The 16,875-nt window shown below is 40.2% G+C and overlaps 1 protein-coding gene across 1 annotated transcript in view; it reads right to left on the bottom strand.

Annotated features, from left to right (window-relative positions):
- sorcs2 (sortilin-related VPS10 domain containing receptor 2) overlaps nt 1-16,875 on the bottom strand; it is a 332,144-nt gene that overhangs the window by 63,668 nt on the left and 251,601 nt on the right. The window contains exons 6-7 of the mRNA XM_055156812.1: nt 13,971-14,089; nt 8,310-8,399 (exon numbers count right to left, since the gene is read on the bottom strand). Coding sequence (XP_055012787.1) covers nt 8,310-8,399; nt 13,971-14,089 — 209 coding nt within the window. The remainder of the gene's footprint in view (nt 1-8,309; nt 8,400-13,970; nt 14,090-16,875) is intronic.

Below are 16,875 nucleotides of genomic sequence, written 5' to 3'. Positions count from 1 at the left end.
GGTCAAGTCAAGAGTTTTCTCATTCACTCAACAACAAACCTTTCCGGCCGCTCGTCCCTCCTCTCGGGCTTTCGCCGTAGCCATATTTTCAACTGCCATCACACAGATAAGATTTTGGTCGCAGATTATTAAATATAATCAGGTCTAGACATCACAGCGTTTACATCCTGGGACGAAGTGATAAGACAGTTTCAATTATGCGCATGGTTTGAAAGTGTAATGAAAATTGACACAAGTCCTTTTGTTACATCAGCTGTTGGCCGAGCGCGTTACTGAATTATAATAAGAACGGACTTTGGTAACTTTGGTCATAAATTGATTTTTTTTTGAGCTTTCTGTAATGTTGTTCCTTCATCAGAAACATGCCTGAAGAGATTTTAGATGTCATCCATGCATGTTTGAGTATTTTACAGACCTCCCTATTTGAAATCCTGTGGAAAAGATTCTGTGCAATGCTCCGTTCACAAGCCTACACAACAAATTCTCATTCATACATATACAAAAAAATTATACAAAACTGTACCGAACAAACAGTTTAAAACAATAAAAGGTAATATGGTGATCTAAATGTTTTGTTTTAAAAGTTAATACCCCATAGAAGTAAAACACTCCTCTTTAAGATATCTTGAAATGAACTTTCAACTTTATTATTGTTCTAGAGGGAAATTGTTGTGCAGCAGTGTCAGACAATACAATTCAATAATATACTAAACCACAGCTTACACTTAGCTCAACAATGCAGACAGACATTATCTTAAAAATAGGCAAAAAAAAAATAACAGGAGATGTAACCACATTTCACCACGACTGATCCAGGCTTTAAGAGCATTCATCATAGTTATGGCTCCAGAAATACAGGAGGTCCGAGCTTTGAGGCACCAAAGAGCCACAGGAGAGGCGGACTAAACCAAGACTGAACCAGGACTGATCCCAGGACTGAACCAGGACTGATCCCAGGACTGAACCAGGACTGATCCCAGGACTGAACAGAACATAAAACAAGACTAAAACAGGTCTAAACCAGAACTGAGTGTTGGCATGGGCCCAAAGGAACGCCTGTGTAGACTGTCGGGCGAAAGGACCAGCGCAGAGCTCCACAGTCCACAGGACTAAGTGCAGCCGTCGATCACGATTTGCGACACCCTGGTCCGCGGGCTCCGGTTCTCTCTCTCAAGTCCAAAATTAGTCCTGGATTAGTCCTGGTTTAGACCTGGTTTAGACCTGGTTTAGTTCTGGTTTAGTCCTGGTTTAGTCCTTGTTTAGTCCTGGTGACCTACTGATGTTCAGTGATGTCAAAAATCACCTCAATTAGTCCTTTATGAAGTTGGAAATTATTTGTTGTTGCAAAAATCATTTATGAAAGCACTTTTTTTTTTAAATACGAAAAAAATACAATATAAAAAAAAAAATATATATATATATATATATATATATATATATATATACCCTCCAGCTCCACTGCCACTAGAACTAATTTCCACATCTAAATGTAATGAGTTTGCAGTTTTCTTTAATGACAAAGTTCAGGGCATCAAAAATGCCATCAATTCCACAACACAAATAACAAGCATGAAACCACAGAGACACTTAGAGCTGAATCACTTTGCACCTGTAACTGACAAAACTGTTTTAGAGATCGTTACCAGTCTGAGTTCATCTACTTGCTGCCTGGACATGTTACCCACTAGATTTCTAAAGTCTGTCCTCAACAGTTTACTTTCACCACTCACTCACATAGTTAACATGTCACTTCAATCTGGAACATTCCCAAACGCATTGAAAACTGCGGTCATTAAGCCTCTCCTAAAGAAGAGCAGTCTTGATGCCACAGTACTGAACAATTTCCGACCCATCTCAAATCTGCCGTTTTTTGGCAAAGTCCTTGAAAAAGCTGTTTACCAACAGCTCACGAACTTTCTCCAAATGAACAACTCCTTTGATGTTTTCCAGTCAGGTTTTAGAGCCCACCACAGCACTGAGACTGCTCTTATCAAGGTGACAAATGACATCCGCCTGAACACTGATGCAGGCAAAGTCTCAGTCTTGATCCTGTTAGATCTGAGTGCTGCTTTTGACACTGTTGATCATGGGATCCTCTTACAGAGACTAGAAGACTGGGTGGGCATCTCTGGTACTGTACTAAACTGGTTCAAGTCCTATCTAGAAGACAGGAAGTATTTTGTTGAAATTGGAAACTGTGTCTCAGATGACATGGCCCTGACCTGTGGGGTGCCTCAGGGGTCAATCCTGGGCCCCCTGTTGTTCAATCTCTACATGCTGCCATTAGGCCAGTTAATAAGCAGCAATAACGTGTCGTACCACAATTATGCAGATGACACTCAGATCTACGTCTCTCTGGCAGCAGGAGACTATGGACCAGTGGAGTCACTTGGTCACTGCATCCAACAGATCAGTGTGTGGATGCAAAACAACTTTCTCCAGCTAAACTCTGACAAGACTGAAGTCATAGTGTTTGGTCCACAGAAACAAAGGGACAGTGTCAGCAGTCACCTCCAGTCTCTCTCTCTAAAACCTTCAAATCAGGCAAGAAATCTAGGGGTAATAATGGACTCAGACTTGAACTTTAACAGTCACATAAAATCAATAACATCTGCAGCCTTTTACCATCTAAAAAACATAGCAAAAATCAAAGGTTTACTGTCTAAAGCAGACTTGGAGAAACTTATCCATGCATTTGTCTCCAGTAGGTTAGACTACTGTAATGGTCTGCTCACTGGTCTCTCCAAACGAGCTGTGAAACAGCTGCAGAACATCCAGAACATCCAGAACACTGCAGCTCGGGTCCTTACTCGAACTAGGAAGTACGAGCACATAAGTCCTGTGCTCAGGTCTCTGCACTGGCTTCCTGTGCCTCAGAGAATAGACTTTAAAGCAGCTCTGCTTGTACAAGTCTCTCCATGGCCAAGCACCAAAGTACATCTGTGACATGTTGGTGTCATATAAACCATCTCGCACTCTGAGGAGCTCAGGGACTGGCCTCCTGCTGGTGCCCAGAGTCAGAACTAAACAAGGGGAGTCAGCGTTTCAGGTTCATGCAGCTAAAACCTGGAACAGTCTTCCTGAACATGTGAGACAGACTCTTCTGTGACGCTGTTTAAATCCAGACTCAAAACATTTCTGTTTAACTGTGCATATAACTGAAAGGTTTTCATTCCGCACTCTTCTCTCCAATTTATGTCTCTCTTTTTTAATTTTAATCTTCATGATTATTTATGTTTTGATTTGTTTTTATTATGATTTTAATGTATTTCTTATTCTGTAAAGCACTTTGAATTACTTTGTGTACGAATTGTGCTATACAAATAAACTTGCCTTGCCTATATATATATATATATATATATATTACCAGTTGTTATTGAAACTCATCATTGCAGAAACACAAAAGATGCATTTACTTAAAAGGTCTGTGGGGGGGAGGGCAGACAGATGGGATTTTGGGCAGGGGGAGGGCTTGGCTGTCTTCACCTACTCTAATGAGAGGCTCACATTCACCTAATTTAAAAACCCCTGCTATAAAATATCCAAAAGGTAAATTCACAAATTTCTATTAGTTATTATTATGTCACTGTATTAAACAAAAATACAAAAATGTTCTTACTTTTAGCTGTCCCACATTAAATATTATAGGCCTATACTGTAGAATGTGGTGATGTCAACAGAAGCCCAATAAAACTAGTCCGGACTCATATATATATAGACCTTTTTCTGTATCCTAATATCCTAAAAATACCCCTCTTCTCTCCGCGTACGCTTGTGTCCTTATGTTTACGTGTGCTTAATCCATTAAACCCAGGTCGGCTCTCCCAGGACCCCAGCAGCAGCCTGTCTGATGGCCTCTGCATATTTCATCCTGCCTAAATTATTCAATCGTGAAAACATCTCTCCTCCTCCTTCTCTCTCTCTCCTTCTTTTTCTCATCTCTCTATCTCACTTTCGGTCGCGTCCGTGTGGCAGCATGTGGCTCTGTGACTAAAAGCATGCGGGGTTGGTGTAGTGCTGGTGACCTATCTGCTCAGCCAAGTACAAGGACATGTGTCAGGGAAGAGCTTCTGGGGCGCACGGTAGTTAAACACAAATAGACACGCCGGGTTAGCGATGGTCTGTGCATTAAAAAAAAAAAGATCTGAGACTGTGATTTGAAATAGTCGCAAGAGTTGGGAGACATATTTTGGTTCAACAAAGAATAACAATAACTATTTGCGAATACTTGTGTTTGCTATATACCGTATTTTCCGGGGTATAGGGCGCGCTCTTAAGACTCTAGCCACATCAAAAAACGACCAGAGCGCCCTATACACGAATCCAATCGGGTGTCCCCACACGACTTTAGTAAACTACAAAGCCGCACCACACACAGCGCACGCAAACACACACGGAGCAGACAGTGACCATACGGTGAAAAACACCCGCAGCCACACTCATCACTCCACGCCGACGAGGAACGAAACGGAGGAACGAACCGAAAACGCAAGTGCAATGTGCCACTTCTAGACACGACTGAACAACTGAGTCACTGCGAACACGCCGACAATCCAGCGATCCCAGACAGCACCCTCCCTACACGCCACAACTGAACAAAGCCCAGAGTCACCGTGAACGCGCCAAACAAAGTCCCACTGACCCATCCAACTGTTGTGTTTAGTTTAAAGTCCGGTGCGGTTTATTTGTGAAAAAACTTCAAAAATATAACATTTAATGACAGTGCTTATTCAGTCTTATAATCCAGAGCGCCTAATTGAGTTTGTGTCTGCTGTGCTGTTAGTGTATAATCTATGACACTCAAGCTATTGGATGGATCGACAAAGCCTGGACTTCAGTGACAATCGAAACCATCCTGTCGGGTGTTTGGCGACAGCTAAGCAGAAGAGGAAGCGGCGCTCTGTTTACCTCCGGAGGTCGCGGAGTTGCTCAGAAGTGACACCGAGGATGAAGAATTCAATGGATTTACTGATTTGGAGTGAGATGGAGAGTTTGTTAAACTTGTTCTGTTCTGTTGTTTATGTTATATTTATCTGAAGAACTGTTCATATGTGACGTTAACAGTCTGTTGTTCTCTGTTCTATTGTTTTTACTGTAACTTGCCTTTCAAGATGAAATGTCAGTTCCTTGTCCCTGATTTTACAAAATAAATTTCATCCCAAAAGTGTGACTTATATTTGTTTCTTTTCTTCTTCATTAGGCATTTTTTGGCTGGTACGACTTATAATCAGAAAAATACGGTACATAACAAACATTGCACTGTGATACAGACCCAAACTTAATCTTACAAGTTTTAGTAAAGGTACGGTGGCTTTGTTAAAGTGTTAAATCCACCTGTTTGAATCACCCGCTGTATTGACCATCGGCCCTTCACTTGGAATATGGATACATCTGGAAAAAATGCAAGATAGATCTGTATAATAGTGTCTCTGGTCTCTGATTTTATAATATACATTTCTCCCAAAAAATGCGACTTTTAGTCCAGTGCGACTTATAGTCCAAAAAATACGGTAATTAATTTAAACAATTAATTTTCAAGAGCTGTTCTGTGATCAATGTGAGCATTCAGGATTCTGTTTAGGTGTTTGATTTTCAACAACAAAGATATAGTAAGTGACCAGCTCAAAAATTTGTATCTGGTGACTGTAATTTTTTTTAAAACAAAGCTCAGATTAAAGTCCAACTCGAGTAACAAAGCTTCAGGCAGAGCAGAGCTTCCACTTAGCGCCGCACCCCCAGGGAACGTGCACAGTATCAATGAACGCTTGTGTACCCAGTGTAGCTAAAGTGCAGATATCCTCGTAAGCACCACTCCACCCAAGCCCTACTCCAAACACAATGACACTCGCGGGCACTCGTCGATGGCTCTGATCTTCCTAAGCGCGTCTTTTCTTGCTCTGAACCTGAAAAATACATGAGGAGCCGCGGATCAATCGGTGCAGTTCGATAGCACTCAGGCCGGTGTCACGCTCAAACGGGCCCCCGGGTCACTTCGCCGCTGAGAGAAAGGTTCTGCTCTGCGCTGGAGAGACGAGGCTGTCACTGCCGGGTCAATGCTAATGAATATTTGATAGATGTGATCATGCGGTGTAAAAGACTTTGTGGGTTTAATTTAATTTGCGGGAGTTTTTGCGATAGCTGCTCCTTCAATCTACCCATCTATCTCGGAAATAAATGCACTGTGTAACCGGCTTTTCTCCATGGAAGTGTCACGCTCTGCCTTGAATGTTTCACAATAAAGCGTTCAATTTATCTATTGTCATGGAGACTAGCAGATTATGCACAAGGCAAGGTTACAGGTGAGATCTGAAGAAAGGTGAGCCTACTCGAGTAATAAAATAACAAAACAAAAAAAAGTGGCCGTATGCTGCAGATGTTCCAATCAGTGGGAGCAAGTAGAGGATGATCTTGGAAAAAGGATCAAAACTTTTAAAACAATGGAATCCAGTCACTCCTAAGAAGTAAAAATGACACGAGGAAAAATATAGTTAAAAGGCTTTTATTCAGATGGCCAAAGCCAACATGTTTCATCTAGTTTGGTTGAAACATGTTGGCTTTGGCCTTTTAACTATATTTTTCCTCGTGCGATTTTTACTACTTATGAGTCCCTGGATTCCATTGTGATAAAAATAAAATAACATAATTTAAGTAATGAGCCCTGCACCAGAAAAAAGTTTCATCTAGGTCACAGGTGTCAAACATGCGGCCCAGGGGCCAGATCCGGCCCTCCAAGACCTTTAATCTGGCCCTCGGCTGATTTTCTACTAAAATATTTAAATTCTATTTTTTATTAAAATACTGTTAATTTTCTGTGGTGTTTATCATAGCAGCGTCTCCAGCGTCTGTACGTGGCCCCTCCCACCAGAGCAGCACAAATGAAGACTTGTCTCTTTCCAAACGCTCTTAAAGGACGATCGTTTTGACTGTTGACCGTGACACCCTCATCAACAAAATGTCCAACATGAGAAAAGTGGAGCCGAGTGCAGAATTTTCCAAACAAGTTCATGTTAAAACATTGTGTTGAAATTGTATTTTTCTTAAAGTTGCAGGTTGTTCATAATATTATAATAAGAAAGAGTTCATCAGTTAAAAAACATTTCTGTAATAGATTTGTTTCTCTGCACAAATATTTGAACTTATTGTTATTTTTGGGGTTTATATGACATGAGTTTTCTGATCCGGCCCCTTTGGGATCAAAGTCGGTTGGATACGGCCCCCCAACCAAAATGAGTTTGACACCCCTGATCTAGGTGAAAATTAGGGAAGGGGCATTCGATTAAATTTTCTTAATCGATCGTTGGGAATATTAAGAATAAATTTTCTATTAATCATTAACGTTTTTAAAATTATCATTATTATTATTACTATGACTAATCTGCATAAATAAACTCAACTTTACAACATATAAACCAAAACCACTCTAGAGCCACATCAGCCTGTTTGAGATTAATGCAGCTTTGACACATTTGTTTACGTTTTACACAAACGAAACTTAAAACCACATGACTCATTTACATAAACTATAAGTGCTGAATTAAAACAGCTCGCTCCTTGTGTCCTGATGTGGTTCAGCTTCTGTTGGACTAAAGGACACAACTCGGTGGAATATGAGTGTTCTTTCTGTGACAGAGGGATGTTGATGATGATGATGGTGAGTCTGTTCTGTGTGTGTGTTGTGTTGGAGATGGTTCATGTTTTCAGAGATCAGACGTGTGCAGGTTTAGTGTAGCTCTTTATTTACCACTCATTTCACTCACTTTATTTATGTTGGTCACTTTATTTATTTTAACTTCTGTTGTGATGCAAAGATTGAAAAGTGTTTGTCTACTGGAAGCATGTGCACTCAACTTTATGTTGTGGTAACCGGGATACTGTGTTTACATGCACCATGATGAAACCGAGATGCTCAAAACCCCGATCACACCCCGGGACACTGAGGTGCATGTAAACACACTCATACAGTGATCTCCAAGGAGCCAGAGCCCAAATGTGACACTGTGAGGCACAACTCCAGTGTTTATGCTGGCAGCCTCGTCTCCTTACGCTACACACAGCAACCTACATTTGGTTTGTCGATTAAAAATGAACGCGATAGACGAAATTCTTATTGATCAATTATCGATTAGTCGACTAATCATGCACATCACTAGTGAAAATTAATATGAAATTCATGTAACTAACAAGTCAACTCATCAATGTATGTAAACATAAAAAAACTAAATACATAGAAAGCTGACTGAGACTACATATAGGAGCGAACTATTCACCATAATCCATACCATTAAACCCAATGTTAACAGCTGATTTACCTTTGGCAGAGCGTACTTGGGAAACCTCATCTGGACAAACTCATTGCGCCGATATGAGACGTAGTGCTTGGTCCGATTCCCTGTGGTCACCTGGGAAGAAAACACACAACAGAATGGTTAATAGAGAAAGTACAGAGCAGTGACCCATGTTTTAAAAGTCACAAACCTTCAAGACCCAAGTCAATAGACATTATTCATAAATCACAAACTAAACATTAATGAGGATATTTTATTGTTGACTGAGTGATCGTGTCTCTCTGTTTTTCATTGTTTAAAACTTGAGTAATACTAATTGTTCAGTCATTGAAGCAGCAATAAAAGGATCTATAAGTTGCCTATTTGGACATTAAATATAGCCCATTTCTTTTTCTTTTCAACATTCAATTGAACCAGCAATGTTGGAACTAAATAATTACTACCTCTTTCATATGTCAAAGCTGTATGTTGCAGATCGTGACAAGGCGACCCAAAAAACCCGCCTGATTGTCGCAACCCAGTCTTAGGGAAACAATGGTATAGAGGATACGTTGTAAAGAACAGAATTTGACAGCAAAACATGTTTAGAATGAGTCTGGTTATGATTTATGGAATAAAGAGCAGAACTAAGTAACTAAGGTATGATCTCCATGTGGAAAACCAGCCTTGCCGTATGTATACAATATACATTGCAATAGCTGGACATGACCTAAAACCTGGGTTCTTTTTTATATTTGGCGATGTTTAAAAAAAAAAGAGAGAAGAAACTCAAACAGAAAACAAAAACAGCACTTTTGAGTCTCTTCCCTGACAGTATATCCCCATAAGGAAGCTGCAGGGGGAGCTCTACTGCTGAACGTTATGTCGGCTCATTCTGAATTTGTCAAAATGGCCACGAATTTCCTAACTCCTTAAAAGAAAAAAAAACGAACTGTCCCAATAGTGTACTGAGTTAGGAAGGAGCCTGTATGCTTATTTCCATAGTTTCTTTAGCATAGGAACCACAGGAGCTTCCTAAACAGCGGGATGGATCTACGAGGGATCCCACAATACGGTGCATTTTCCCCAAAGGTTTCTGAACACGGTCGATCTCTGCACCAAGAGTTTGTAATGCAGTAAAAGTTTCCTTGCCTCAGACACTACACAATACAACTATCTGGAGAAACATAACTTTATATAAGTACGAAAACAAAAGCTTTTAAGGACATCGCTGCTTTACACGATTTATCTGTAGTTTAGATAATGACAAAAGGAAAGATCTGTGCTTTTGTTTACAATTATAGGTTGGTTAGGATGTTGGGATTTTTCAAACACAGTTGAAGCTCCAAGCTCTGGGTAGTTCCAAAAGTTAAGAAGGGAGCTATGAAAATAATAATATTAGTTAATTATAGCGGCTAAAATATTTATTAAAAATGTGGGGGGAAAAGGGAGAAAGAGAAAAGGAAATTACATTATAAATTGGCCAAAATATCAATAAAAGGAGGTCTAGCAGTGTGGTTATGCTGCACTACATCATTACTTTTGTTTTATTTAATTAAATTTGTGTCTGTGTTTGGGGGGTGTTGTTGTTTTTGCATTTGTTGTAGGTGTTGCTCTATGTTTTTGTGTTTTTTTTATGTTGATTGTTCTATTTTGTTAAATGTTATATTCTGTTGTCTTTAATTAAAAAAAAAAAGGGGGAGCGATGAACTTAACTATTTGGAACGAACCTTACTCCTGATTTAAAGGGACAGTTTGGAATTTTGGACATAGGACCTCATTTCCCCGTGAGCCAGAGTGTTGGAGACGTGTGGAGGCACTTTTTTAAATATTCCATCCAGTCCTTGTATTTGTAGAAGTCGCTGGTGCTAGACTAGTGCATGCCAATGGCCACAGTTATCCTGCCACTAAAAACACTCTTGCTCACTCCAGAAAACACCCGAAGCAAATCTATTATTACACCAGACTGTCAATATAAATGTCTGTGTTAATAGAATAATGTTTGAAATAAAACTAACCTTGCGTCGCATGAATCGTCGCATATTGAGGGACTATTTTCTCATATATCAGTCCACCGATGCCGAGCTTTCGATCAGAAAGTCCAACTCACTGCTGCTGCTCAGACATAAATCCTTCAAATGCAAGGTTGGTTTTATTTCTAAAATTATTCTATCGACACAGACATTTACATCGTTACAATTGTTTTGCTTCTGGTGTTTTGTGGAGTGGGTAAGACTGTTTTTTGTGGCAGGCTAACTATGGCCATTAACATGCACTAGCCTAGCACCAGTGACTTCTGCAAATACAAGGACTGGATGGAATATTTTAAAAGTGTCTCCACACGTCTCCAACACTCTGGCTCACTAGGAAATGAGGTCCTATGTCCAAAATTCCTGAATTGTCCCTTTAAAAACAGTGCAGGAGACCTTTTAATTTTACCTGTGATGCAACAATCCTGGTAAATAAAAAAAAATTAAAAAAAGGTGTTTTAGAGTTTTTAGAAGGACTTGAGTGACCAGATTCTAAACGCAACTTCTCAAAACAACACAAGGGTATGTTTTTGACGAAGGAACTTTGTTATAACATGGCTAAAACCTCCGAAAATGTCATCTTTGTATGTCCTTTAATACACTACACAAACAGCTACACACAACAAGTCAAGTTTGCAGCAAAAAAAAGTTGCAGAAAGGCATTTTTGACAAGTCCATTTCAAATAGAGTGTTCTTGGGAACATGCACTTTCCCTCTGGTGGCATTAAGGGCACCTCGCCATCTGCCTCTGACTCACTGCGCTCCGCAAAGGTCAAAACTCAGCTGTGAATAAATCAAACGTGCCCCGCTCTCCCAGTGAACAGAACTCTGGGTAAAAAAGCCTGAGTCACTGAAGACCTTACGCAGAGTGAGTGACAGCCAATCACACGCAAGCTCCGCCGCTGACAGCCAATCAAACCGTCCAAATCCCCCCGACGCTCCCGCCTCCCCCACGGCGCGCTCCCGTCGCCACTTCGGGGGCTCAGAATTCCGTCTTATTTCATTGCGTTTTAATGGGGAACTTTTCAGCAGCTATTCGTGGACTTCTATGGAGACCTTTCAGCTGTTCAGATCTGTAAAGTCAGCGAGAGGATTGAGATGTGATTCGAGGCAGTAGATAGATAGCAGCAGTTTTAGAGCTGAAAAAAGGTAGATGAAAAAAAAAAAAAAAAAAAGATGAGAGGGTTTGATGTAACGGAGATCCCTGAAGGCAGCACTATGTTTTCAAAAGAATAAGAGAGCTCTATCTGACGGGGCATATTTCTCTAAAGACGTTTTGATAGCACTTTTTAGAATGTGATGAGTAGCCCGCAATATGTTTACAAACGCAAGCATAAATCAAAAATTGTGCATCGAACAATATGATCTGGCAGAGAGAAAAGTTATGCCTATGTGGGCGTGTAGTCAGTGGGTAGGCATAAAGAACATTACTTTTGCTTTGGCATTTCATGTTTTAGAACTTAAAATGTGGCTGTCTTCATAAAACAGACAATTTTCTACAGATGCACTCTCGATACTGGGAGCTACTGACACCAGAGAGAATTACAACTGAAGAAATAAACAAGAATTACCTTTTTCTGACATGCTAATAGAAGCACACAGCACACAAAAAGTAAATAATTTAGTAGCAGAAGTGCTTAGAATGAGTCTGGCAATGATTTATGGACATCAGACTTTTATCTGTGATGTAACAATCCTGGGAAATTCAATGTTGTGTGTTTATGAGTGATTTGAGAGAGGAGACATTCTGGATTTTTTAATCTAGATTCATTAAAAAATGGAAGGGAACAATGTGAACAGTCAAAGTAAAGATACATGAGAACACTTGTGGGTAAAAACGACAAAATATTTTATTTTTATTATATTTATTTAGACAGTGATGTTGTTTTTGGGGCCTAAAAATGCAAAAATCTAAAACCACCGTCCAGAGTGAAAAAGTTGAATACGCTCCACTGTAGCGTTTCCGTCTACACTGCCCAAGACGCAAAACTCTGGTCAGATTTGCTCACGTCGCGTACGTATTTACGTCACATACATCACCACCTGGCGTCACCACCTAGCTGCCTGGCATGCATACACAATCCAATTCCACACACTTTTGCGTCACCGTATGAACGCAGACTTCCTCACAAAAACGCTCGTCTAAACCTGGAATAAAAAGTGAAGACGCAGCACCTCTTTTGTATCTTCTGTTCAGATCGTCATCATATAAACATAGCCTAAGTTTAGCATAACATATGTCCTTTAAGTTACAAATGTTACAAACTCTTCTACAACAATCGACTTTAGTAGAACTGTTTTCTGAGCGCTTAGTTTATACTAATTAGCGATGCGGTTATAAGTTTCATTTCTGTAAAACATAAACAAATGTGCTCAAAGTTGTGTGGATAGGGAAGGATCGCGGACACAGAAACGACATGTCTGGAGGCAAATCATTTCCCATACGGTGATACGGTGATACGGTGATTCAATTCAGTGTAAACGTAGTCTCGGGGTGGGGGCTCCATCTCCAATCCAAAATGTTCACCCAGTTGACTAAAGATGATGTCTTCAGACAGATGGATGGACGAGAGACATGAGGTGGGAGGGAAGGGATCAAGAGAGCAGATGTGGACGGTGTTGTCCGGATGGTGGCATAAATAGGGCTTCTGGGTAATTGAAGGTGTGACTGAGATAAGCCGTGGTTGGCTGGAGAGAAGGTTGAGGTGTGGTCCAACTCCTGAATTTCAATTAATCATATTAACTCCACTTTTGAGTACAGAATTCAAACCACTAACCTTCATATCAGTGGACAAACCCTCTACCAACTAAGCTATAGTCGCTCCTACCACAAAGCACATCTTAGTCATCAGATAAAGTTTTCCAGATACTTTTGGATGTGTCATTTTAAAAGAAAAAGACGCTAAATTGATGAGACAATCACATTAAGACAGGACTGCTGTGTTTTCTCTGCTGAGTGAGCCACCAAGACACATCACACGACAATAGCTTTCTGTCGCCAATCAGACTTCTGTCTAGAGGCAACTTAGCTGACATAATATGAACAGTCTAATTATACTGACACATATGCAGCTCTATATGAATAACGCAGTCATGTTATGGTAAAATAAGGATTATGATGGAGGCGGCAGACACAAGCTCAGAATTTTCCCTCCTCTAATGAGCAGATATTTTCTGTGGAAAATTCATAATAAGCTACGTGAGTTATTTGAGATATTACAGGCCCCAACAGTGACAGCTTAGTTATTATCTGTTGTCTCATAAGAGGCTATATTAATGAAACGTATTGCCTGTTAAAGTGAAAAATGTGTAGGTAGCTCACAATTGGCACCATATTTCCCAGGAAGGAGACAAAACAAAAGAATACTGCTGAAACAAAAACTTATGAAAAGTTAGCCACATAAAATGTTTTGGGTAGTCTTGAAGAAAGTGGCAACATACAAAAAATAAGAGATAGGGAATTGTTTTTTGTAGCCAATGTATGCTTTAGAGTAGAGACATTTTAGCTCAGAGTTTACCACAGAAAATTAATCAGCTAAATGCTAAATAACCCCTCTTTGGCAGTAAACGCAGTTATCAGTTGCCAAAACCGGCTCAACTATCCATCATTCGTGTAATTTTTAACGTAATGCTAATTCCTCAACTAAAAGAAGCGTGTGGTCATCTTTGTACTCACCTTGACAAAGATGTAGCTGTCCTGCACGAGGAGCGAGTTGTGGTCGATTTTCCCCAAAAACTGAGCGGTCACCATTTTGTCTGAGCAGTTCTGGATCAGGCAGGTCACGTACAGGTACCCTACAGGGACAAAAACACAAGACAAATGTTGAGATGCATGTGTGCAACATTTGTTTTTTGACGGCTATTGGTTTAAAAAAATGTAAAAATGTAGGTGCATTATGTTCCTGGTGGAGAGAATGCCACAAGAATGTTTTGTTGGCTCTCAGGCCTCCTGCTGACTAGACCCAGTACTTCAAATTTCAGTATTTCTATGACTATAACCTACCATATTTTTCAGATTATAAGTCGCAATTTTTTTCATGGTTCGGGTGGTCCTGTGACTTTTACTCCAGTGCCGACTTAAATATTACATTTTTCAGACTGACAGCTGCCAGAGAGCGCTTGAGGCTTGTGTATCAGTTTTCCGCGCATGTCTCCTGCAGAAAAAGCCACTGTCCTGCTGCAAGTAGTGAAATACGCAGCAGACAACGGTAATCGAGCAGCAGAAAGAAAGACTGGAGTGAGCGAGAAACTTGTGAGGGACTGGCGCAAAGTGAGGATGGAGAACACAGTTTCACGGTAACCAGGAGGGTGCACCCATGCAACTTTCCTGGAAGTCACTGGATGGATGGACAAAGCCTGGACTTCAGTGACAACCAAAAACATCCTGTCGGGATTCAGAAAGGCCGGAATAGTTCTAATGATGCTGAGTCTGATCGCAGCTACGCAGAAGAAGAAGCGGCGCTCTGTTTACCTCTGGAGGTCACGGAGTTGCTCAGAAGTGACACCGAGGATGAAGAATTGAATGGATTTAGTGATTTGGAGTGAGATGGATGGTTTGGTAAACTTGTTCTGTTGTTTATGTTATAGTTATCTGAAGAACTGTTGTGACATTAACATACCAGATGCATATTCAGCCTGTTGTTCTCTGTTCTATTGTTATTACTATAACTTGCCTTTCAAGATGAAATGTCGGTTCCCTTGTCCCTGATTTTACAAAATAAATTTCCCCCAAAAAGTGCGACTTATATGTTTTTTTCTTCTTGATGGTGCAACTTATAGTCAGAGAAATACGGTACATAACAAACATTGCACTGTGATAGAGACCCAAACTTAATGTTACCAGTTTTATTAAAGGTACGGTGGCTTTGTCAAAGCTGTGTTAAATCCACCTGTTTGAATCACCCGCTGAATTGACCATCGGCCCTTCGCTTGTTTTAAATTGCGGCCCTTGATGAAGAAATTTTGGATACCTCTGGAATAAACGCAAGACAGATCTGTATAATGCTATGGAACATTCAAGGCAAATCAATAACATCTCCGTAAGACTAGGAGGAAGCACACCAGAGTGTAGTGGACATAGGCTACACTTTAAAAGCAGCTATAAAATAAACGATAGACCTGAACTATTTTTGCATTTTAAGATAACAAGATATTTTTTGGTGTGTTTAATGTTTTTAGCACCAAACACCAAACTAAAAGAACATTTTTACAGCCACGCTACACTGTTAAAAACTGCATTGTAACCTATATAGTGATAACTGCAGAAACAAGATGTGTTATAAAAATAGACTCCAGCCGATGCGTTTGGGTGAAGAGGTGAAACAACGTTGACAGAGAGATGGCACAATACCGGCCGGATAGAGTGAACGTGTAGGTGGATAATCTTCAAAGTTAAAGGTGAGTCAACAAAGTGCTCCCGTATCCCATTTCCCCTGAACGCAGCATCAGCAGGCAGAGTACAGAGGTGACGGAGCACCACAGAGAGCGCTCCCATGTCCAATCTCCCCTGAACGCAGCATCAGCAGACAGTATACACAGATCTCCCATGAGGTGACAGAGAAAGAGCTATGGACTTTGAGTGACCTTTTAGTGAACATGTTTTATAGACTGAAGCAGGCTGTGGTCACTCCAGTGTTATGACATCACACTTACACTAACCAGGTGTAAAAATATGTTACCAACAAATATCTATCAGCTATGTGAATGTTGAAATGTTCTGATCTATGTTATAATATTATTCCCTCATCACAAACACACCCAGAGTTGTGTTTTGTTTCATTCACATGTCTTTAATTAACAAACAAAGCTGAGTTCTTCTCTCAAACGGAAAATACTCTACTCCACCTTGTGATGTAATGTGTCAAATATGTTTTTAAACAACCATATTTTTCAGACTATAAGGCACAATATCAATAATGTTGAATTCTCTCGTCTATTTTCATACATAAGGCGCACCGGATTATAAGGCACATTAAGTGAAACAAATGGACGACACTGGAGACTGATCCTTTAGCCCAGACGTCCACAATCTATTGGCAGATCGTGGCGTAATTCGTCCGGCGTTGCCTCCCTGTCATGTAAGTTTGGTTTCATGAGGAGGACTCAAATATACATTGAGTAATAATGTGTTTAATGCAGCTTTGCACACATTTGTTTACAAAAACAAAACTAAAAACCACATGGCTCATTTGCATAAACTATAAGCGCTGAAAAAACAGCTCGCTCCTGGTGCGTTGATGTCGTTCAGCTTCTGTCGGACTCCGCGAGGCTCCTGATTACAGTAGCCGTAATGCTCAGACAATCCATCAAGCAGTGCGTCTTCGTAGATTACTAAAGTCGTACTAAAACATTTTGACAGATTTTTGAGTGCCGTGTACCACATAAAATCAGTTCGAGGTCAGCAAGCACAACCAGAAATAATACATAAGGCGCACCAAATTGCAATTTTTGAGAAAATGTAAAGATTTTATAGTCCGATAAATATGGTACATAAACTTTCAAAAGGATCATCTGGATAATTTCAACTCTTGAACTGGCTGGTCTCTACTGAACAAAAACTAAAACGTGGCTTTTAACTTTAA

The sequence above is a fragment of the Boleophthalmus pectinirostris genome, unplaced genomic scaffold, assembly GCF_026225935.1.
Source record: "Boleophthalmus pectinirostris isolate CB_2022bp ecotype Guang Dong unplaced genomic scaffold, ASM2622593v1 HiC_scaffold_20, whole genome shotgun sequence".
Lineage (NCBI taxonomy): Eukaryota > Metazoa > Chordata > Actinopteri > Gobiiformes > Gobiidae > Boleophthalmus > Boleophthalmus pectinirostris.
Note: the sequence above shows the minus strand (reverse complement) of the source record. Positions and strands in the feature narration are given on the sequence as shown.